The sequence below is a fragment of the Amblyomma mixtum genome, chromosome 6 (assembly GCF_055824585.1).
Source record: "Amblyomma mixtum isolate Tamu chromosome 6, ASM5582458v1, whole genome shotgun sequence".
Classification (NCBI taxonomy): Eukaryota; Metazoa; Arthropoda; class Arachnida; order Ixodida; family Ixodidae; genus Amblyomma; species Amblyomma mixtum.
Genome location: NC_143017.1, coordinates 73049166 through 73072144, shown reverse-complemented (window position 1 = coordinate 73072144; position 22979 = coordinate 73049166). Strand labels below are relative to the sequence as shown.

At 46.4% G+C, this 22979-nt stretch overlaps 1 protein-coding gene across 2 annotated transcripts in view; it reads right to left on the bottom strand.

Annotated features, from left to right (window-relative positions):
• Positions 1-1197: 1197 nt before the first annotated feature.
• The window catches only part of put (activin A receptor type 2 punt), a 46537-nt gene continuing 24755 nt past the window's right edge, over positions 1198-22979 (bottom strand). For both annotated transcript variants that reach the window (XM_089548115.1, XM_089548114.1), the window contains exons 6-10: positions 22628-22867; positions 21643-21781; positions 19999-20129; positions 17589-17715; positions 1198-10368 (exon numbers count right to left, since the gene is read on the bottom strand). In XM_089548115.1, the coding sequence (XP_089404241.1) occupies positions 10244-10368; positions 17589-17715; positions 19999-20129; positions 21643-21781; positions 22628-22867 (762 nt within the window). In that variant the 3' untranslated portion in view covers positions 1198-10243. The remainder of the gene's footprint in view (positions 10369-17588; positions 17716-19998; positions 20130-21642; positions 21782-22627; positions 22868-22979) is intronic.

Here is a 22979-nt window from a genome sequence, read left to right as displayed (position 1 = left end):
CACTCTACCGAGCTTACCGGGATGGCTAGCTAATGGCAGGGCAAGGCACTTTTGATTTAGTTTGGTTTATGGAGGGTTCTCCAAAGTGCACTGACATAGCACAGTACATGGGCCTCTAGAATTTCACCTCCATTGAAATTCAACCACCGCAGCCGGGATCGAAGCCGCATCTTTCGGGACAGCAGCCGAGCACCATAACCACTGAGCCACCATGGCGACAAGACATTTTTCGTCACTATCAACACTTTTCCCACTTAAGAGTTATTGATCAATTTGCTCTTGCCCTCACATAGGTTAGCCATCCCAGTCAGCTCATTTGGTAGAGCGACTCGTCCGGCGAAGCGATGGTCCTGGGTTCGAACCTCGGACCGGAACGAATTTTTCTTTAACTACGAAGTTTTTGTAGGAGCTGTATAGCTTTCCTTTTTAGATGCCTGTGCTTGGGTGAATGCCAATGAGCAGTTACTCCCTTTTACAATTCTACCCCACCTTGAGGGATTCCCATATACATTTGATCAACGCTGTTTGCAGACAGACCTTGTAGAGAAACATTTTGAACTGCAGTTTTGAACAGCGAAAAATGCGTGAAGCTCATTTGGAAATCTGCTACTCAGTGCTCCTGTCTCTTCGTAATCAAAAATATTGTACGACCAGCCACTTCCCTTTGCAAATAAGTATGAAATGTGTGTGCCAGGAAATTTCGTTTGAATGCTTACAGGCATGCTTACATATATGCAATTTGTGTGTTTGCCAACTTTGATCTGGCCACTCCATTTATGAATTTATAGTAGCTGAAATTGGGAAATGTTGATTACAGTTGCAAATCCCTCTGCCTAGCTTGTATACAGCAAACCATGAAACCTCATGTATTGCAGTTAATTTATGCATGGCTACAACAAAGAAGCAGTCAAAAGAAGCCTCACATTTGAAACTTGCGTTCAGACATTCGGCCAGGTATTCCCCACCTGAACACAGCCATTCTTTAAAAGGCTTGTTTAAATGCTGAGGAATTAGGTAACTCACATGCGCATCTTGTGCATAGAGGAGCTTGAAGGGATCTAGCAATTGTGTAAGCATCATGAAAAATGCACCATGTAGACTGCCACCCGACATTTCACATCGGGTGACAAAAAAAGAAAACCACATGGTGTCTGAGCCTGCTGAAGGATCTACATAGAGTAAGGACAAAATGCAGACTTACTTAGATAATTTTTTTTATTGTAAATCTGCTCGGGCAAATAGACAAAGCATGCAGATTATTTTGGTCTTTGAACAGAGTAAACACAGTATGTAGCAACAACAAAAAAAATATAGAGGCAGGAGAGGAGAAACATATAGGAAGCAATGTACAACAGGGCAATGTGATGAATGAGCACATGTAAAATGAGTGAAATCTGTACACTGCAAAGTGGTATGCTCAAAGCGGCACCTGAATTATTTCCCTTCTCAAGACCACGCACTTGAGAAGACATCCTGGTAGGCGGGATGAGAGAGACGCTCTGCACGATTGACAACAATGGCAAACCACAGCAGTTTTCTTGACCGGCGGCACGTGTGGCATTGCGCCTCACCTATAGATCACTACACCACCAGGCAAACCAAGGTTCAAGTGTGAAAAAGGCCATGGGCATAAGTCTTGCTTGGGCAGACTAAAAAGTTATGAAAACACTTGCTCCCAGCAGACTTCGAGGACCCAGGCAAAAACACTGCGACATTTCTCATGCACACGCTTGACGAAACTACAAGCAGAGCCGAAACCGGCACTGTTCTCCGACAAGTCAAGACAACTCTATTCGGTAAATAAGTCACAATACGCTGGATTATATGCATCCCAAAGCAGCCTGCTCTAGGGTATAAGTCAAACTCTCTTCAACTTGCACACGATGAAGCTTCTGTTATACAACAGAGCACAGTCGTAGGGGAGATTACCAGACACCAAAGTACTGCACATTTAAATTAATGTTCATAAGTAAATTTAATATGTACTTTAGCTGCTACAGAGGAATGATTTACACTACTCCTCCGACGGCCAGAATGAAACATGAACACACATGTGCCATACTTTTCGACTATGCGATGAGGTATTCTTTAAAACTAGTTTATTAAAGTGTACATCAGTAGACCTTTTCCCCAGAAACATGAAACATGCCAGTAGTATACTGCAGCTCAAAGTACACAGGTAGTATTTTTTTTGTTCGCGGACACTGTTCGCGTTTCATTCTGGCCCAACTGTACAATGCATAGAAAGTAGCTGCCATGCACAGTCCCCAACAAACTAGGTACCAGAAAAATTTAAAACTCATCATAGCATCCACCAAAGTTCATCAAAACAGCATGTTGTTCCCATGCCTGTGGAAATTCATAAGGCTAGGCTGTTTTGATCTCTTTTGAGGCAGTTCTTAATGCAGCTAGCAGGAAGAGGATGGGGGCAGGGCTGTACTGAAGTTACTGAAGAATTGAATTCTCGTGCAGTTACTTTGGATGTCTGGAAATCGAAAACACACATGCTTCCTTGTCTCGCTGCGTGCCTCACTTGACTCTTCAGTGCAAAAAAGCCTCAAGAAAGCCATGCGACGAGCTGGGACAAGTGGGAAAAAAATATGAGTAAAGCATGCTACTACCAACACAGGGCGAAACCTACATACTCTTACCTAGGATAATGCACCACTACAGGTTTCAATCACAAGACTTACAAAAATCTATGGTATTAAAAATAAAATTTTGCACCTCTAAAGCGCTGATTACAATGCAGTTCGTGAGTGTTAAGAGCAGTGCAAACTAATCTTTCCATGAAATATTTTTTTCTCAGTCTAGCTATCCACTCTCCTGTGTGCGCGAAAGCATTTAGGGTCTTCGCCTGCCACCCTAGAGCTCGATATTTTTTTTCTTTCTCTTTTTGCACAAGAATATGCAGCCAAACTGAAGCACAACTGTCAACGAAACACAAAAGGCACTTATCAGAACCTTGTTTTCATCTACATGTATTTGCCTTTTCGATTTCGCTCGCTTGAAATGCCTTTGCAATAATCCCAGAAAGAAGAGCGGTGAAAAATAAAAGCCTTCTCCTTGCCTCCTGTGTAGCAACATGCACCTTGGGACACCACAAACTGGGTACACGGTGGAGAAAGAACATGACATTGCCTGGATTATCCCTTTTATCCACCATATATTCCTGTACAAGCAAGCAAAATGAACACCACCACTAGTTAGAGCTCCCTATTGCAACAGAGCACAGGTTTCGCCACGAGACTGATTTCACTCAAAAATGCCAAAACTTGTAAGCTGTTTCTTCCAAAGCTGTCTCATGACAATTTATGCAAAACTTGCCTTCAAAGAGCACACAGAGAGAGAGAGCATCGGCATGCATATCTACAGCCAGGAAATAATTTGTACTTGAGCTGCCACAATATGGAAGAAACAGGCTGACACATTCAATGCCTTAATTTTTTTTTTCTTTGCACGCAGAGACGACTAATTTGTAGTCCAAAGACGGTCTCCATTCAGTCTATCGTATGTACACTAAGATAGGGGGGGGGGGGGGGGGGAACCAAGAAGGAATGGGAAATCTCATGCAATGTAAACTCCTGCTTTTACAGTTCCTGTATTCTCCGCCCAGGGGCAGACTTGTGCCCACTTCTAAAACAGTCTGGAATAGCTCCGTCTCCACATCTCCCAACTCCTCTACGCTCGACACTTTCCCTACGCTGCGTACAGGAAAACTCGGTGAGCACGTTTTCCCATTTGTCAGAAGCCTCTTGCAACAATGCTTGACGCAATGTCTCGCCACAAAGATATCCACAAAATACACAACGCATTCTGCCATTCATTCAGACCATGCAATCAGACTTGTTAAGTAGTGACCACAAGCACTAGCTTATGTCACAGTGCTTGGAAACATGTAAAGACACACACCAGCATTTTTTTTTTTTTTTTTTCCTGACAAGTGAAGAGCTGCAGGAGTCCAACCACCAGAATCATGCTGCCTCCAGTCACAAGATGACACTACTGGTTGTCTACACAGCACAAACAAATATGACGGCCAAACACGCAAAAGAAGGTGAGGGGTAGGGGGCTATGGGGCCATGTGAGGGAGAACAGAAAAACCATCAAAATAGGAACTGTGGTTTCTAACATCCCATCGCGCGACCACCACATTTACAGCACGCCCAATGAGGATACCCGTCGGGCTTCGAGAGACGATGCCATGGTCAACAAAAAGGGGGGTGGGGGGAAACAAAGTTCCATTTGGCACATTCAGAAACAGCAGAAGTTGTCTTCGCCAGGATGCTAGGCTCGGAGAAAAGTTCAGAGACAAAGTTCCAACTCCACAGGAAAAAGTTTTGAAAAATGAGGTTGTGTCCAGCAGTATTGAGGAGGGAATGACTACAAGAGAGAAAGGAAGAATGTATAGCACATTCGAGCCCAGTTGCATGAGCATGTCAGCAAACTGCAGGACACTGCATCACTGGCTGAGAAGTCTGCCAACATAGCTATTGTACTAGCATAGAGAGTTCTTAACGCAGTTTCTGGAATGCAACAGCCCAAGACCATGTAAATACAATCATCATCATGAATCCTGCATTAAAGTCAAGCGTCAAAGGAGGCTGCAGAGCATAGAAATCTGTCAGTTAGCTCAAGGTTCTCTCAACTGCAGCAAGGCATGATCCACGCTGCAGTCTGTGCCTAGTGCCGGTACCCTAGCCGAGGCAATTAAGCTTGCGTTCACGAGCACCACAGCACATCAAGTGCACAAATGAAATGTCGCTTTGCTTTCTCCTTACCTTTCTTAAAAGCCCTCATACCTGTCACTAAGTGGAGAACCACCTAGCCCCCCATACGCACTTTAAAATTGTTCAAAGGCACGTTTGCATGTACCTGTGTGCGTGTCATACAGTGAAAAGGTCACCAAACGTCTGCTAGAATTGGGCTTTCACAGCTACTCTTTGTGCGTTAATGAAAGCAGTCTTTATGTCACCACAGTGGGCTTTACAAGCCGCTCATCAAATAAACCTCAAATTTTCAGGAACATGACAAAGACATTTACCTGCTCATTCACGATTTGAAATAAAACAAAAAGCAGCCAAAATATGGTTGGCATGTGCAATGGTTGCGAAGCTCGCCAGGTGCCACTCGCCAGTGTGCTCAAGAATTGGTAGCACACAAGGATTGGGTCAGGAGATGCTCTGTTGTGACAAATTTGTGCAGACCATACAGCTTTTGTGACCACTTCCGATAGTTTGCACCGTCAGCAGATTGATACTCCATCGGTGGTGTCCAAATGTCCCAGCCACAAAATGAATCTAGACCTACATGGTCATGCAAGTGTGGTGATTAAAAAAAACTACTACTCTCCTCTACCCTTGCAGTCCTGAATGCGAGACCAAATCGCTGTGCGTCAAACTTTGCTGAAGTGAGAAAACAACCAGAACAAATAGCTTATTTCAAAAGCAGGAGGTATATGCCAAAATGATCCGGCCAACTTCTCTGCAGTCCCCTTAGTGATCATTTACTTCACGTGGGTGTCTCATGCAACTGGGCTTGTATGTACGCTTGTTTTCCTTGCTGTTGTTTTAACTTCCACCTTTTGCCTTTTTAAGTAGCACACACGATGACTTCACAATAAAACCAAAAGCACAGGTAGTTTGTACAAACAGGAATGTTGGCAGTGATGGGCAAGTATGATTTTTTTTTTTTTTCACCTGTGGTAATCATTTTAGACTTTGTACCTGAAAAATTAATTCCTGAACATGTCCGTCCCAGAAAGCAGGCCCTACAGACGGCACATTTTGTGTTTGTGCTCTCATTTGTGCCACTAAAAAAAGCATCTTGCTGTTATTTCCCCACACAGCAAACGGGTATATCAGGCGCATTTTGCGAAAGCTGCCTCTTACTGTCCAAGGAACTCGGGGGTTACAAACAAGCAAACTGCAGGACTTGTGCATTTTACAGCATTACAAAAAGTTTTTTTTTTTTTTCCCCTCATGCGCTGGAGTGAGCAAGTAATTCCTACGTCGATACAATGCCAGCACATTGCCTTCGCCAGCTGCCCAAAAGACAACCAGCCAAAGCTATACGCTGTCTTCAGTCATTAACCTAAACTCCCTCAATAGGATAAGCATATCCAATCTGTCTCTTGCCACATCATGATTATTCGTTACAAGGGTGACAAATGCCATCTTTAGAAGCAGCATTGAGATGACACTAGGACATTTAAAAACTCTGAGCGAGAGAAAGCAAGACAAAAACACAGAGAAGAGAGACGGAATCCAAACTGCGATAAACTCCATCGCTACCCGTAAACGCAGGTTTTCCCGGCTGACTCGTGTAAAAACAATGAAGGGAATAAACCAAGAGAACCTAAATTCATTTTTTTTTTTAAAGTGTCCCTGCAAATGGGAGAAAAGCAAAGCAACTGTGGACTCCCATACAGCTGGTAGTCTCGCCTCCTTTATGAAATACCTGCCATGCTGAAATCAAGTTGGCACTGCAGTCTTTAGAAAGAAAACAAAATTAAATACACGTACAATATTGCAAAAAGATGCCATTAGCACAGAGAACTGACAAAACAAGCATAATCAAGGCACGCATCAAAACGTGTCCAACACAAACAAGCAAACATAAAAAACTGCACAATCTAGGTTTCCAATGGGATCGTCATCATCATCATGGTCTATCAACAAAGCTGTCAAAAACTATAATAAAAAGCATACTCTGCCCTTGTCTAAACAAAGTTGTCATGATTAAAAGTTTATGCCATGTAATGTATTTATGACAAAACACATGACTGATTTCAAATGAGGGTACAACATATGAGGAGGGGCAACACTTGTACTTTTTGAAAGGAGGCATCAATGCCATGAACACGTACACACCAGTCACACATATGCACACACTCAAGATTCTTTTGCTCGCTGTCTCTGCTGGCCGCTGCTGCGTCTCAAAACACTGACCCTTCACAATATGTGGTTAGTTTTCTACGCAAAAAAACGAGTGTTTGGCTACAAGCATCGCGCACCTTTTCAATTCTATCCTTTAAAGCACAGTTCATTGAGCTTCCTGGTTGAAACTGCGCTCAGAGGAGCTGCTGCAAACCAGCTTGATATGCTGCTTGCCAGCATAGCTTGGCCAAGATCACACAAAATCAATGCTCATTAAAAGAATTACTTGACAAAGCACCATTCACAAACATAGCAAAGCCTGCACGTTAGTTCAGCGTCTATGCCAACCTAGTATTACGTTCACCGTTGTATATATTTTAGCAGGTACGGGCAAGCCTTCAGTGAATCATAGCAGTAAACTCGTAGTAGACGTCATTCATTATAATTTTCGTGCAGTCACTCGGTCCATCAAACATTGAACGTTGAGTAAATACCTTGCTGAGGGCCGCTTCCAGGTTTGTTTTTTTTTTGTATTTACACACCGGAAACACACCGACAAGTCGTATTCCTGCACAGGCCTCAAGAGTTCAGCAGCCTTTGCCGGCAGCTCGACAAGTGTGCTTTGCAGTGCGAAAAATAAGCCGAGGTATGTTTGAATGAGTGCAAGAGAGTTTTCACCTATTTCCACGGTATTGCAAATGTCTGGGCGCTACTTTTGCTGACCTCTCCAAACTGGTGATGTCCTGCTCGGACAACCACGTGCCTAGCAATTTTCGACAGGTGTGTCAAGACACCACACTGCGCTGTCATCGCTTCCCAACAACTGCTGCCAAGGGCAAGAGCTACAAGATTTGAGCTTAGAGACAGCACCACCTAACCACGAGAGTTGGCCATTAAGATGCCGAGCGAGTAATCAAACTGAAAACGCCATTGGTACAAGCTTTTCTCTGCCTTTTAGAAAAGATCTCACTGGAAGCTGTATTTTTTTTTTTTTTAGCGCACATAGTATATCTCTTCTTTTGGAGAATCAGTGCACTCACATACCCACAATTAAGAGAACGAATTACGAGTTGACTATGCATCACTGCTGTAAGACATACCCCCAATTAAATTAAAAACTAAGAGCGAACTGTTTCATAGCTGCAAGCTGCATTTGGCATAGCAAGCATGCCATTCCTGCAATAACTGCAGCTGCTGAGCTATGCTCACATTTTGGCGGTCCCTTTGTGCTATAGTTTAAAAAAAGCAAATGCATGGTAGACCCCCCTCCCCGCAACATTTTTGTATGACAAGTGCAAGTTTGCACAATTTTACAGATGCACTGCTTCTCAGAAACAAAATTACGAGAAAAAGTAAAAAAAAAACAGCCTCAGCACAATCTAGACAAAAAGACTAGTTCAGACATCTTAATTTGTGGACTGAACATTACCGGGCTGAGCTTGTGAGTACTTGAACCCAATGCTTGCACAAATTCCTCTCCTCAATAAAAACAAAAAGCATTTTACAGCAGTAAAACTACTGCCCAGGCCTTTCACTCTCTCTTTTTTTTTTGTTATATCCAAAACATTTTTTGCAATAAGACCCTGTTTGCAGCTTCTCTATAGAAAAGCCAGTGGCTTAAGGAGGTACTTTGTACAGTATGTTTTAAAGAAACTGAAAAACAAAACAAAAAAATGTCATCTGCACTGTGTAAATAGAAGGAGCCATGCACCTAGAGCAAAGTTCCTGCATCCTCCCACAAAGAGGCAGGAAAACGGGATGTTCGGCGCTGGTCCCCAATGAGGGAATTAAATACATCTGCTTCCACAAAAATTCGCGATACACAAGACGTATACATCATCATCATCATCATAATTATATCTCTCCATTTTAGTACCGACGAAAACAAAATGAGAGAATGGAGGAGTTTCCTCCTCTGCTTGCCCAGCCAGCCATGGGGGGGGAGTGAGGGTGGGGGGTGTCCTCCCAGTCGAGCAGCCTTCCTGCTCTGAACAGCCAATGAGGAGACGGTGGCCTCAGAACACTGTCCGTATAGGTCTGCTTTCTTTTAATTTTTTTATGATGCTTAGCACTTATAGAGGCAACCCTTACCCCTTTTATGATCGGTGTCCGAAGTTTAGTACAGCCCCGATAAAGAAGCCCTTTCATTAATTCGCTTCCAATTACAAGCTTGATGCTTTTGGGGTTGTGCATGAGAAAATTAGTGGAAGTGGGGTTTACCATCTTGCAGCTGCATGTGGACTACGGGAGATACCGTAGGGGAGGGCTCCAAATTAACGTCGACTATCTGAGCTGCTTCAATTTGTTCATTCAGGTATGCATACACAAGCAACTGCTGTTTCTGGCTCTTCTTTTTTTTTGCCGAGAGTGCACAGTACCTTAGAAATGGCAAAACAAAGAAAAATATGCACAAGTGAGCTTTAAACAATTCACTACAGCACTGTTCTTCTCCCAGAGTCTTTGTTCAGATTTCCACAGTCGGTGACGTCAAAGGTCAGTACATAGGTTACATGTACACACAGAATAGTGACGCTTTCACTGCTCTGTCACCTGTTGAGAGCATGTGCAACTTGTGCGGCTTCTGCAATTTTCACCAGATGACGGAGCAGCGAATGTGTCACTGATCTGCGAGTGGACATGGCTTATGGCATTCCTTAACCTGACCTTTCAACCCGCAGAAACCGCAACCGAAACTCTAGGAGAAACACAGTGTGTAAATTACTTAAAGCACACAGGAGCACATTTTCTCCAGCTCTGTCGTTCAAGGTCCTGGGCGCCGTTAATTCCAGAAGACAGGACCTCAAAAGTTGGTCTCTGTACTCCTTTAGGACCGCTGTTGAGACGCAGGAGGAGGCCCTACAAATGCTAAGCTTTTCAAATGCCTTTCGGAGATATCAAAAGGACAACCAGTTTCCTTTTTTTTTCTGCCTCTTTTAGCTTGTTTACCTGTAGGTGCAGCTTGCTCCCACTGCCTGCATGACTAGATGTTAAGACACCCGTGGAATTTTTTTTTTTACAACTGCCCACACACATGCACACGCGCACGCACGCACACAAAAACACATGCACCCACACACACACAGGCTCACACGTGCACACACTCAGACACACACAAACACACAAAAAGGCATTGCTCATCCCAGAGACCAGCGAAAACAGCTAGTCGTGTGGTGGAGGCTGTCTGTGGAAACGGTCTCTTTCTCAGTACGCGGCTGGTCACAGTCAATCTGAGCACTGTCTGTTGGCAAGCCAGCCGGTTGGTTGGTGAAGCCTCCTGAGGCAGCAGAGGTCAAAGCTCCCTCTGATCGCAGCAGCAGCAGCAACAGCAGCAGTAGAAGTAAGGGCTTGGCAAATAGAGGGGGGCCTCAGATGCTCGACTCCTTCGGGGGTAAGAGCACAGCCGTCTCAAGGGCACTTTTGATGTTCACCACCGGCACATAGAAATCGTCCACGCCCTTGTGGTCCCCCGAGGGCAGCAGTGACAGGACATCTGAAACCACGCGACAAGAGGCATTTGCGGCTGATGCGCAGGGACAGAGGTGGAGCGAGAGAGAAAAAAAGAGCGGTGGGACAAGCGCACACCCTGGAATAGGGAGAGTCGTCAAAAATATCTGCACAGGGTTCCCAATTAGTACAGCAATCAGTACTCTGCTCCCACAGCCATCAAAGACAGAAGCGAGAAACATCTTGTCCCAAAGTGGTACAACTATACCATACCATACATCAGGTGCAAAGCTGTCAGAGCTAGCACTCTTGTATGTGCTACATACATATACGATCAAAAAGTAGTGCGTTCCTTGTGGTAAGCAAAAATTAATAAATGCTTTGCCAGCGGGCTTATTACGCGATATATTTGTGATGAGCCCTATTAAATGCGCTCTTACTGCTGATGACACACTGTCGCTTTCTCGTGCCTTAGACCACTCGACCACACAGCAAGTGTGGAGTAACGCACCCACTTTTAATTTTTCATGCGGACTGCTTTCATACCTTTCACAGCACTGCACCTGATGCACATAACTGAGTACAGGCGGCCGAAAAAGAACCAGAGAAAAACGGCACTCTATTGGCCATTTTCATTTGTACAGCTACCCTTGACCCAACTTGCAATGAACACTCGCCCAACACATAAAAATCCAGCCCGGCTACAATTAGACCTACTAGTAAATGGCACTGACTTATCATACCAGGCTGCCTGGAAGGACAGCACAGCAAATTTTCATTGCATAAGCAGTACGAATGCCATTAGGCAAAAATGACGGAATGCGTGTCTGCGTGGCTACCCAGTAAAGCCTCCAGCGAGCCGAGCATAAGCTGTGAGAGAAAGCTGTTCCCCGACAAGAGGCGAGAGGGCAAATCTGCATCAACAGAGAAGCGGGTGCAGCGACACCCCCCAAGCGAGATGCATGGAGCGAAGGAAGGCAGCACCATACGAGAGTGCGTCAGCGGATCACATCGGCGAACGTGCATCATTGGCTGACCCAATGCGCTGTCCCAAGTAAAACAAAACATGTATAATGCAACAGATGTAAAACTGTAAAAAATCATTAGCGATCCATAACGCCATAACGATCCATAACGATCCATAACGATCCATAACGATCCATCCATAACGATCCATAACGCCAAGTAAATCGAAGCATAAATGCAGTTAGAGCGAAATTAACTAGTGCAATTTTCAGGCAATGGGACGTGGCAAAAAGGGAAAAGCATCAAATAGAAAAAAAACATGCTAAAAGCCCATTCTGCTCATGAAGTTCATAGCGTCGGACATCGGACCATCCAAGCATCTGTCAATTAGTAATACTGTAAACAGGGGCAACTGAATCAACTGAATTCATGGACACAAACTAATTTCTACCACAGAACTTGAGAAATCTGCCTAATGACATAAAAATTCAACACAGCTGAGCAAAAGCTCTGCTGGAATGTTCCTGAAAACGTGCCAAACTAGCACAGTAGAAATAAAGGTAGAATATTCTAGCACTGCAGGGATCACGTCAGGAGGGGGGAAAAGCCTCTGCACTGCTATGGTGCCATTTTCAACTGTCTAGGCAATCACTGTTACAAATCGCGCTAAAGGGATTCTTCTTGCAGGTATTTCCACAAGAAGTTACCGTAAAAACCGGAATATAGGTCGAATTTTTTTTCAAAAAACCATGCCGAAAAGTCGACCCCCGTCTTATATACCGGTCATTGGCAGAAAAACTATGGAAGTCTTGCAACAATGGGCTGCTGAAGTCAACAGCCTTCATCGCCATCGCCATCGGCAGCAGTGCTGTGTTTCGTGGCACAGCTATTTTGCGTTTCCGTTGACAAAGTTATTTTGGTTACCCTAAACGCTGCTTTCCACCTTTTTTTCAAAATGAACGGAAGCCGACGGCAGTTCACCGTAGCCTTCAAGAAAAAGGCGATAGAGTACGCGGAAGCTCACGGCAACCTGGCGGCACAGCGCGAATTTGGAGTATCGGAAAAGAGCGTTCGATACTGGCGGAGGCAGAAGATGCGCATTACAACTTGCAGCAACCAAAAAAAAACATCATTTCGTGGGCGGACCGCAGCGTACCCAGAACTGGAAGAAAAGGTTGCGGAGTTTGTCCGGGAGCTGCGTGCGAGATCGCTGCCTGTGACTGCTGAACACATCCGCGTGAAAGCAATAGAGATCGCGCGTGCGTCTGGATTCTCGAGGGCGCAGTTTAAGGGCTCGCCATCCTGGGTGCGGCGATTCATGAGGAGGAAGGGCTTCGCACTACGGCGCCGTACTTCTGTGTGCCAGAAACTGCCCGAAGAGTTTGAAGATAAGCTGGTCGAATTTCAGAGATATGTGATTGCACTCCGGCACCGACGCGACTACATGATGGGTCAAATCGGAAACGCCGACGAAACGCCAGTTTGGTTCGACATGCCCTCAAGTCGTACAGTTTCAGAAAAAGGAGCTAAGCAAGTGAAGCTTCTAACGACTGGCAACGAGCACTCGCGATTCACTCCGGCACCGACGCGACTACATGATGGGTCAAATCGGAAACGCCGACGAAACGCCAGTTTGGTTCGACATGCCCTCAAGTCGTACAGTTTCAGAAAAAGGAGCTAAGCAAGTGAAGCTTCTAACGACTGGCAACGAGCACTCGCGATTCACAGTGATGCTCGCGTGCACAGCCGATGGGTACAAGCTGCCCCCTTTCATCATTTTTAAACGGAAGACACTACCGAAAGAGGAGTTCCCACGCGACGTCATCGTCCGAGTTAGTGAAAAGGGTTTCATGACGGAATCATTAATGCTGGAGTGGATCCGGCTCGTGTGGAAGCGGCGACCTGGTGCTCTCTTTGAGGGAGCAAACATGCTCGTTCTGGACGCGTTTCGAGGTCACCTTACAGCCAACGTGAAGCGGGCCCTGGGCGATGGCAAGACGGACCTTGTCGTCTTCCCTGGTGGACTGACATCTGTGCTGCAGCCACTAGACGTTGTGCTAAACAAGCCGTTCAAAGATAGAGTGCGCGAACTCTACAATGAATGGATGCTGGGCGACAACCCCACCACCCCCACCGGCCGCCTGCGACGTCCACCGCTTGCGATTGTTTGTGGCTGGGTGTCGTCAGCGTGGAAATCTCTGCCCGCAGAGATGGTGCGCAAGTCATTCAGGAAGTGCAGCATTAGCAACGCGCTAGACGGCACAGAGGATGACGCTCTGTGGGACGTGGGCAGCGATAAGCAATCGTCATCCGACTCAAGTTCGGCCGACTCTGACGACTCGGAGTAGCTTGCTCACTTTGTGCCCTTCTCTGTGTTGTCGCCTCTCCTCCTCCTCTTCTCTCAAAGCTCCTTTGGAGCTTTTTTTTTTCAACGGTCCCTCTCGGGGCCACCAATCGCGCTTCGGCAGAGCATGCAGGCACGATGGTTCCAGCTGTGTCTCACTCGAGTTCCTCTCTCTACACTTAAGTCGCCTATGCGCAGACACTTGCGTTTCTTTCCAGGTAAGGGTGTTTTTCGGTACTTCCGCCATTGAAAAAAATGTTTTTCATTTTTAGAATTGGTTAGTTGGGGGGTCGACCTATATTCCGGTCCGACCTATATTCCGGTTTTTACGGTACTTTTCGTACTCCACAGCAATTTTGATGAACTGTGTCTCTAAAACCCTTTACAGCCCTCACTCAAAAAGTGCAAGGCAGCACGCTCAGCCCTGTATTTCCTGAAGATATGTTCAACGACAATCACAAATATATGTGTCACTGAAAGAAGTAGGGGAGACAAACGCGAAGCAGACATCACAGGACTGCACAAATCACACAGCAGACACTTGAACCTCATAACTTAGTGCACGATCTGTCTGTTCAGGATGTGGTGTGTCTGAGGTGCAAAGAATGTGTACTGTACTATGCAAAGAGGGAAAGAAATGATCCTTCTGAACTGATGAAACGCTGCGGAAGCTTCCTTCTTTCCTCGTCTCATAACACATGTCAAAAATCAAAACGTTACACTCCTTTCCCTGTCACAAGGCACATAAGCAAAACTACACTCCAAAACACTCGGTTCTACTTACACACCACTGACTGGGGTTTTTGCCATGGCGACACTGCACACAGCATGCAATGCAGTACTGCAGCCACCCACCATCATCGAGAAAAGAGCGGGGAAAATAAACCGAGAAAAGAGAGAGACAAGAGAGAAAAAGAAGGAGGTACACACAAATCTCGTTATAGCGAAACGGTTTATAACGAAATAATGGATATAACGAAAAAATCGCAATCCCCCTTGAAAAGCCCCATAGAAGCCCATGTGTTTAAAATTTCGTTTTAACGAAAAAAATTTCACCGATCAACAAATATAACGAACAGTTGTTATTCCAAAATGCCAACCAACCGGCCAGTTTGCACACAACATAAGTCGAACCTCGTTATAACAAACACGGATACAACGAATTATCGGATATAACGAAGTGAAAGAAAAGTTTGGTTGGACATGCTTTATTTCTAAGGGAGTTCTATCTGTATAACGAAACGAAAAATTCAAAATTTGACACTGTATCGGTTATAACGAAGCAGTTTTTGTATTCACGGAGCTCAAAATGCGCAAACAAGTAGGAAAAATCTCAAAACACGCTAAATTTTGATCTTTTGAAGCGCGCGCACCTAAAATGTGTTTGAATCACCCGCGCTTCCGCACGCGACGCCATCTAGGGAGAGCGAATGAATCTAGCATCAACGGCTGCCTAGCACGTGACTGGCACGTGATCGAACCGACGCCGCTCCGCCCCGGCCACCCCCGCCGTCGCAATTTCCGACCCGCGCGCGCTATCTCTGCAGTTCAATCTGTAGACGCCGTCACTTTTTTTTTTTTTTTTTTGCCGTCGCGGAACGCGTCTTAACGCGCTTGAAACGAATATAAAGATAGATAAAGATATTCAGGGCAGTTGACAGCGGGCGCAAGGAAAAGTCATTGCCACGGACTTCGGTGTTGCGCCTAGCACTCTTATCTATCTAGATAAGATGGTTATCTTGAGCGCAAGGCAAAGATTGCAAACGCCCACTCTGCAGGCGCTGTGAAGAATGACAGCAAGACAGGATGTTGAAGATGCCTTGTTTGCATGGTTCAAGGACATTATAGCGCGAACCCTGCCTGTGTCTGGTGCCGTCCTTCAAATGAAGGCGAGAAGTCTCACTTCCGTCAGAGGCCACAATGACTTTTCATGCAAGCAGTGGCTGGCTGCAGCGATTTAATGACCGCTATCGGATTGTTTGCCACGTCTTGTCTGGCGAAGAAGCAGCCGTTGGCGCCGAGAACTGCGAGAAGTAGGCAGAAAGCTTCCGCATGCAACTGGGAGGCAAGCGGACAATTTCGGCGAGACGACATGGCGTCAGCTGGCGGTTACGAACGTTACATTCGAGGAATTCATCTGTGCAGATGACAACTTGGCTGTGGCGCCCGAACTGACCGACCAAGAAATTGCTGATCAGGTGGTTTCTGCAGATGATGCTAGAAACAGCGATGCATGTGAAGATGGCGAAGTGCGAGCTCTCAGCAGCGCCGAGGCCGATGACATGGCCAGGAAGTTGAGGGGGTACCTCGAGAACCTACCTGTGGCCAAATCAGCTGACATCGGGAAAGCGCTGCTCTGTGTTGATTTCGTCGAGAAATATAACCTGTCAAATAGTGTGAAGTGCCGCCAAACGGAGATTACGTCGTTTTTTAAAAAAATCAGTTTTTGCACCTGGCCATGCATCCCGATTTGTGAGTTCGCTCTTGCTTTCCAGTACAAAATGTAAGGCGAGGTTTCATATGCTTATACCACGCGTTAAATTCAAAAATAGTGCATTTTTTCAACCCTGTGCTGTCCATCTTAAAGTACTCTTTACTTGGGCTTATTAGCGACCTTTTCTGCGGGAATTTGAGTGCATACTTTTATAACGAATATTGGATATAACGAACGAATTTCCGCACAAAATGCGACTTCGTTATAACGAGGTTGGACTGTATAGATTTGGGAAATTGCACGACGCGTTACAGACCTCCGATGCGGCAGTTCGAATCTCCCGCGCCAGCCCCTCACCATCCGGCAATGCTCCAAGCCAAGCCAGGCTAGCCAAGCAGCCACAAGCGGTCGGTTTCGCCCTTACTATCTGGAAGTGTTCCAAGTCAAGTCTAGCCAAGCCAAGCCTCGCAGTCCGTTGTGTTGTTCTGTGCCGCGCGTTGTCGCAAGCTTCGTTCCGTACCAGCGCTGTGCGTGTAGGGGTTGTAGGCCTAGCTTTACCGGCATGGTCAGTCCGTCAGTGTGCTTATTTTCGACGTGTCGCCAGTTTCACGACATAAAAATGAATAGCGGCGGCAGCAGCTTGAAGCGAAAACGAAAGGTTATCGACCTGGAGCAGAAGGCAGCTATAATTAGGGCTGTTGCATCGGGCACAAAGAAAACACAAGTGGCCAAGGAGTTCAGCATCGCGCCGAGCACGCTTTTTCTACGATCATCAGCAAGAAAGACGCTGTCGCTGTCGCACGTGGTGTGAAAGGAAGCCGCAAGAAACTGCAGCCTCCTGCCTTTGAGGCCGTGGAAGAGGCGCTGCCTTTGAGGCCGTGAAGGTGAAGCCTTCTGCGACTACGTGGGCGTGGATGCCGATGTTGTGGCAACGGAGCAGCTGGCTGACGACGACTTTGTGCCTGCTGCCCGGAAGCTTGACGTAACCAACGATGAAGGTGTCGCGGAGGATGACATCACTTTGCACGAGGCTGACGATGTACCGACATCGTCTCAGGCGCTGGACGCAGTGGACCTGCTGCGCCGCTTCTTCGGCGGCCACGAAAACGGCGAAGATGGGCTCGACATAGCTGCTGCTGCCGAGAAGGCCGTGCTTCAGTTGAGAAAGACGCAGCAGCGAAGCATCACCGATTTTTTTGCACTGTCGACATGAAAGGTTCAACATGAATAACGGCAGTAAAGTCACTTCTAAATGCCTTTGACTCTAGTTTCTCACTGTATGCGATATCGGCAAGCATTAGCACTTGCCGCGGATGCAGCCACTCGGCCGCGATGGGAACTCGTACCTCGACTATGGCTTACCTGTAGTAAGTGCAACCTCGTATACAATAATTAACCGCGTAATTATTAATCAGTGGCTATAACGAACTAATGGCTATAACGAAAGAATTTCGGCGCCCTTTCGACTTCAATATAACGAGATTTAAGTGTATTCGGAAGGGGTACAGCAAGAGTAACGCACCAGTGGGAGTGGGCGGAACGGTCTTGTAGAGACAAGAGATCCTCTCTTCGACGCAGCAGGCTGACAGCCGAGCTTCCGCGTCATGGTCCCAGCACTCCTCTATTGTGTCTATAAGCACTGTCAGGCCCTAGAAGCAAACAAGAACAGGGGAGAGCACAGTTGAAAAACACTGATCGCTCTCACTCTTTCCCCATTTCGGAGAGGCTCCAGACAGAGACACCTGCCAATGTCATGAACGTGTGACACAGGCCAACTGAAGTAAAAGGGCGAGCTGGACTCACAAGCCCGTTGTAAAGCTTCCCATAGGGCTCGTGTATCCAAACACGGCGGCCTCACTTGGCCAAAAATTGGAGGTTGATTGACTGTCACATCGCCTGTAGGCAGCAAACATAGTGGTACAAGTTACGGCCTCCACAGTGGTGGTTATGGCGCAGTGACAAGATGGTGCAACAATATCAGTGAAACATAGGCATTAGCAAGAATGCATCTAAATAATCTTCCAACTGATAAATGGAAGGCAAAAATAAGCAGCAAACCATTCCAGCTGTTCAGAAGTTAATAATGACAAGCTATGATGTTTTATCTGCTGCTCCGAGATGGCATGTTCACCTTATAAGCTCTGTAAACTGCCCACAAGAAATTAACAGGTTTCAAAGCCAAGTCCACACAGAACTGAACAAAAACAACATGACATGCGAGCCAAGTTTTCAAGTTTCCCATGCTCACAATGATTGCTAATGTGGTTAAGTTTGGTTTGGTTTGGTTTATGGGGTTTAACGTCCCAAAGCGACTAAGGCTATGAGAGACGCCGTAGTGGAGGGTTCCGGAAATTTCGACCACCTGGGGTTCTTTAACGTGCACTGACATCACACAGTACACGGGCCTCGAATTTCTCCTCCAAAGAAATTCAACCGCCGCGGCCGGGATCGAACCCGCGTCTTTCGGGTCAGCAGCCGAGCACCATAACCGCTGAGCCACCGTGGTGGCGGTATAATGTGGTTAAGTGGTTAGGGCACTTGAATGCTGAGCCTGAGGGTGCAGGTTCGATCCCGGCTGCTGTAGCTGCAGGCTGCTGTAGTTGCATTTTGAATGAGGGAAAACACAAAAGGCAACCAAGTGCTGTGCAATGTCAGTACTTAATAAAGATCCCCAGGCAGTCAAAATTATTCTCGAACTCTGCTACAACACCTCTTTCTCCTCCTATCACTCTCTCCTTCGTCCCTTTCCTCAAAGCATGGCTTGGGTGTCCACTGAGAAATGAGACAGTTATTGTACCTTTCCTTTCTTCTAAAATAATTTTCATTTTATCCTATACTCAGGCGATGTGGAGAAAATACCTTCACCTCCCAAATCCCTGAACAAAGTGGTTGATACTGATGAGCCGCGGTTAAGCGAGGAAAACATATTTATCCCCTATCTTACCCCACAGTGCAAATTGTCATTTCAAAGAGTAATGCCACTTTCCTTTGACTGCTTCTTAGCGTAGCCTTATGCACTTGGATTTCGATGACATGAACATGGCCAATATGAATTTCAGGACGATAAGGTTTTGTGAAAATCACCGACCAAAATGCACTGTGCAGAAAATGCACTGTGTACAAGGTGAAGAATTTCGGGTGCTCTGAACACTCCCCCGTGCCCTCGAGAACCGCACCCTTGAGAACTAAGCACAGGCTTCATGTACCGCCGACACGCTATCACCTGTCGTGCGGTCCGCACCACTAGCAGTGAACAGCAGTGCATGCTCAGTACATCATCAAAGATGCGGGTGAACAAAGTACGGTAGAGCGCTGCCCATACATCGCCGACATCGCAAGTGAGAGGTTTAGCTAGCCAAACTATTACATTAACGCGTGCCGTCATTTTTATTGCAGATTAAGCAGCCGTCACGCTAGGAAAAATTTACTGGTCCATTTCAGCATGGAACAATTGCAGTAGCCTTCAACTGCGCAGGACTGTACGTTGCCGATGTCGGTCATTTTGTACGACATCGAATGATCCGAATATTTCTGCAAACCCCATGGGATTCGCACTATCAAGATTCTATAGTGAAATTGTGTCCAAAAATCATAGCAACATGGTGCGGTGCATCCAAAATTCCAGTTGCCGTTATGAACAGACTACATGGGGTGTGCCATAGCATTGCACAAAGCCTGCAAAAATGAGTCACATCTGAATTAGGTAACCAAAAACCATTTCTAAACTGTGCCACAGGGATCCTCGCTGGCACACAAATTTGATAAGTTTCCAAAAATGGCATTACAAAGCACAGACATACCATGCCACAGTAAAACACCATACACACCATGCCACCATGCCATGCCACCATGCCATGCCACCATACCATGCCACCATACCAAGCAGACATACCATGCCACAGCTAGCCAGGCACATAGGTGAAGCCACTCACCGGGTGCTTTTTCCAGTGTTCACGGATGCGTGGCCGCACTTTCTTGTGCACCACGGCTTCCTGCATGTCCTCCAGGGACGGGTGCTGGCCCACTTCCTCCTCAAAGGGGAGCAGGTACTCCTCCACTGGGCCTGCAAACGACCCCAGCACACGCTTTGCTACCCGTCTGTTCACGCATTCAACATAGCCCCAGGGCCACTGACATCAGAACAGAGAGTTGTTACAATTAAGAGAAGGCATAAGAGAAAAGGAGGTTGTTAACCCTTTGAAGGTTTTTGCCGTATATGTACGGCGGCGGTTTTCTGTCCCGCAAGGTCTTTGCCGTACGGGTACGGTTTCGATCTTCCGTTTGAAATTTTGCGCCAAAAGAACAATGCGTGCTCACTGGGGGGTGCTGCCACCTCTTAGGACTTACAAGAAGTGTTTGAATTTTGTGCTGCCTTCTTACGGAGATAAGCAGAACTTATGTCTAGCATTAGCGTGGCGGCACAGACTGCGGCAGCACCCCTTTTGTAGTTTTGGTTTCGCCGCGTGATCGCAACGGAGTCGTGCGAAATTTGAGTTTTCTTTTTGTCAGCACTATCTTGCAGGGGCTGCCGAAGTTGATTTCTATCTTTATTGGCGCTGCTCTTAGCTTGCTTATCACCGTTGCTCGCGAGGTATTCTCGCCCTCTGTGGCAACGCGCCTACGCGGTTTCGATTCCGCCGCGGGATCACAACGGAGTCGTGCGAAACGTGTTTTCTCTTTCTGGGTACTGTTTTGCAGAGGCGGCGAAAGTTGATTTCTATCTTTATTGGTGCTGCTCTTAGCTTCCTTATCACCGTTGCTATTCTATTCTATTGAACATTTTCCAGTTGTGAGTGATGCTGTCACCAAAGTACTGTTCCTAATTATTTTTTACTATTTATTCTCGATTATATACATTTTGTAGATTCAAGATCCGCAATAAAGTAATTTGACCACCTGGGAAAGTTTTCTTCAAAATAATTCGACCCTCAAAGGGTTAATGAATTTCCAATTGCGCAGCATTACACAGTACCCTTTCACAGAGGCCCAAGAGACGATATTATAATCACTATTCCATCAGTGGTGTTTCAATACTGTTAAAAGCGCAGTGCTTATTTGGTCCTTGCTTTGTTCAATTAGTATCGCAGTACAATCTTTACTGTTCACCCTTTATGCATTCAACAATTTTTGTGCTTCAACTGCATATTCCCCTCTCAAGCAATGCCCTCTTTTACACTCCTAGGGTCTCAAAAGAGAAATAAATAAAACTGCTGCAGAGTGCTGTGTTGGTACTGCTTGGAAAGCCTCCATTCAATGTAGCCGTCACAGCACAAGCCAAATCTGAGCAGGTCTGAAGTGTCCGTAAACACTCCGCCTGCTTTGCCAAAGCAGGAATGAGTCACCTGACCGGTAACTCGTTAAGGGGTCGTTGCCTCAAACAAAATAATGAAGCTGTTCAGTGTGAAAAACTGGAATGAGAGCATGCACCTCACAGGCGAAAAGGCTGAGAAAACAAACTCATTAAAATAAACTCATCATATCCGCACAGCCAGCAGCAACCGGAGCACATCTTCGAACAGTGTCACCAAGACAAGAAAAAAAAAAAGGAGGGAAAAGGGAAGAATGAAAAAACCCACCATCCTGTGCGGAGCAACGAGAGATGAGCTCCCACATGACCAGCCCACACGCGTACATGTCGATGCGCAAGAACTGGTCCTGGTTGAAGCTTATGGCACCTTCAAGCACTTCGGGCGCCATGTAGCGGCGGGTGCCCACCTGAGAAGCAGAGCCAGCACTCTGTTTATCGAGAACAGTCACAGGCAAGTAAAAAGAACACTTTGCAGCTGGAAGCAAAGAGCTAACTGGCGCTGCGCAAAGAAACTCGGCCACTTCTCAGAGATCAGCACAATGTTACCTACAAGCATACCACCACTTTGAGACGATGATGGTCTTGAAATGATTAAGGTCATTAAATGACTCCATTGTTTAAGTGGTTCAGTGGTAGCTTCAAGATAGGTTCAGTCTGCTTTCTTGTTCTGCGTCTGCGCACAGCCGAGCATAGACGCCAACTTTTTCCACTGCCCATCAAGTTTACTATATGTGCCATGCAAATACAGTGAAACTTCATTACAGAGAACCCGTAAAAAATCATAAAATAATTCAACACAGCCGAAATTCGTAATATAACATTTCGTCAAAAAACGTGTGCAAGAGCAGCGCAGTTTCGTCAATGAAGTAATGACAACTCAGGTATAGTTTACTAAAGAAACAGGGAGAGCTTTCTTAAGTCTTAGCATTGTTTTTGAAGATACTGGCAGCAATTTCAGAGGCCTCAAAAAACCCGGGCTCCAGTTAGGTTGTCTTCCCCGCAATGCACCACCAGCGGGTCAAGAGCCAGCTAAAGTAGCTTCCCCACTTCACTACTGTGTCACGTTAAAAATGGTACATAACGAATGGTACATAAAGGTACGTAACGACTAAGCCGACTCACAGAGATTCACCGCAAGCAAACACGCACAACGACTGCCCAAAGACGCAATCATTTCCGTCTGGGCCAACAAAACTCTGCCGCAACACAGCTGGCTCAAAGCAAAGAACGGACAGAGTTTTTTCAATCCCCACCTGTCCGTGGGCTTGTCCCGGTGACACCCCGCAAGGAAAGGCCAGAGCGAGGCCAAAGTCGGCAATGCAGGCTGTCATGTCTGCCTTGAGCAGCACGTTCTTGCTCTTGAAGTCGCGGTGCGCCAGCGGGGGCTTGTAGCCCTCCAGCTTGTTGGCCGGCAGCTCCCTGTGCAGGTGGGCCAGCCCCAGGGCAATGCCCTCGCTGATCTTCAGCACCTCGCCCCATGTCACCAGGTGGGCCTGTGCACACAATGAGAACAGGGAAACCCCAAAGGTTTTGCGACACATGAAACATACGCACATCCACTGCCCTCCCAGTCAGTAAGATGCCCTGCAGCCTGAACTGCGTCCA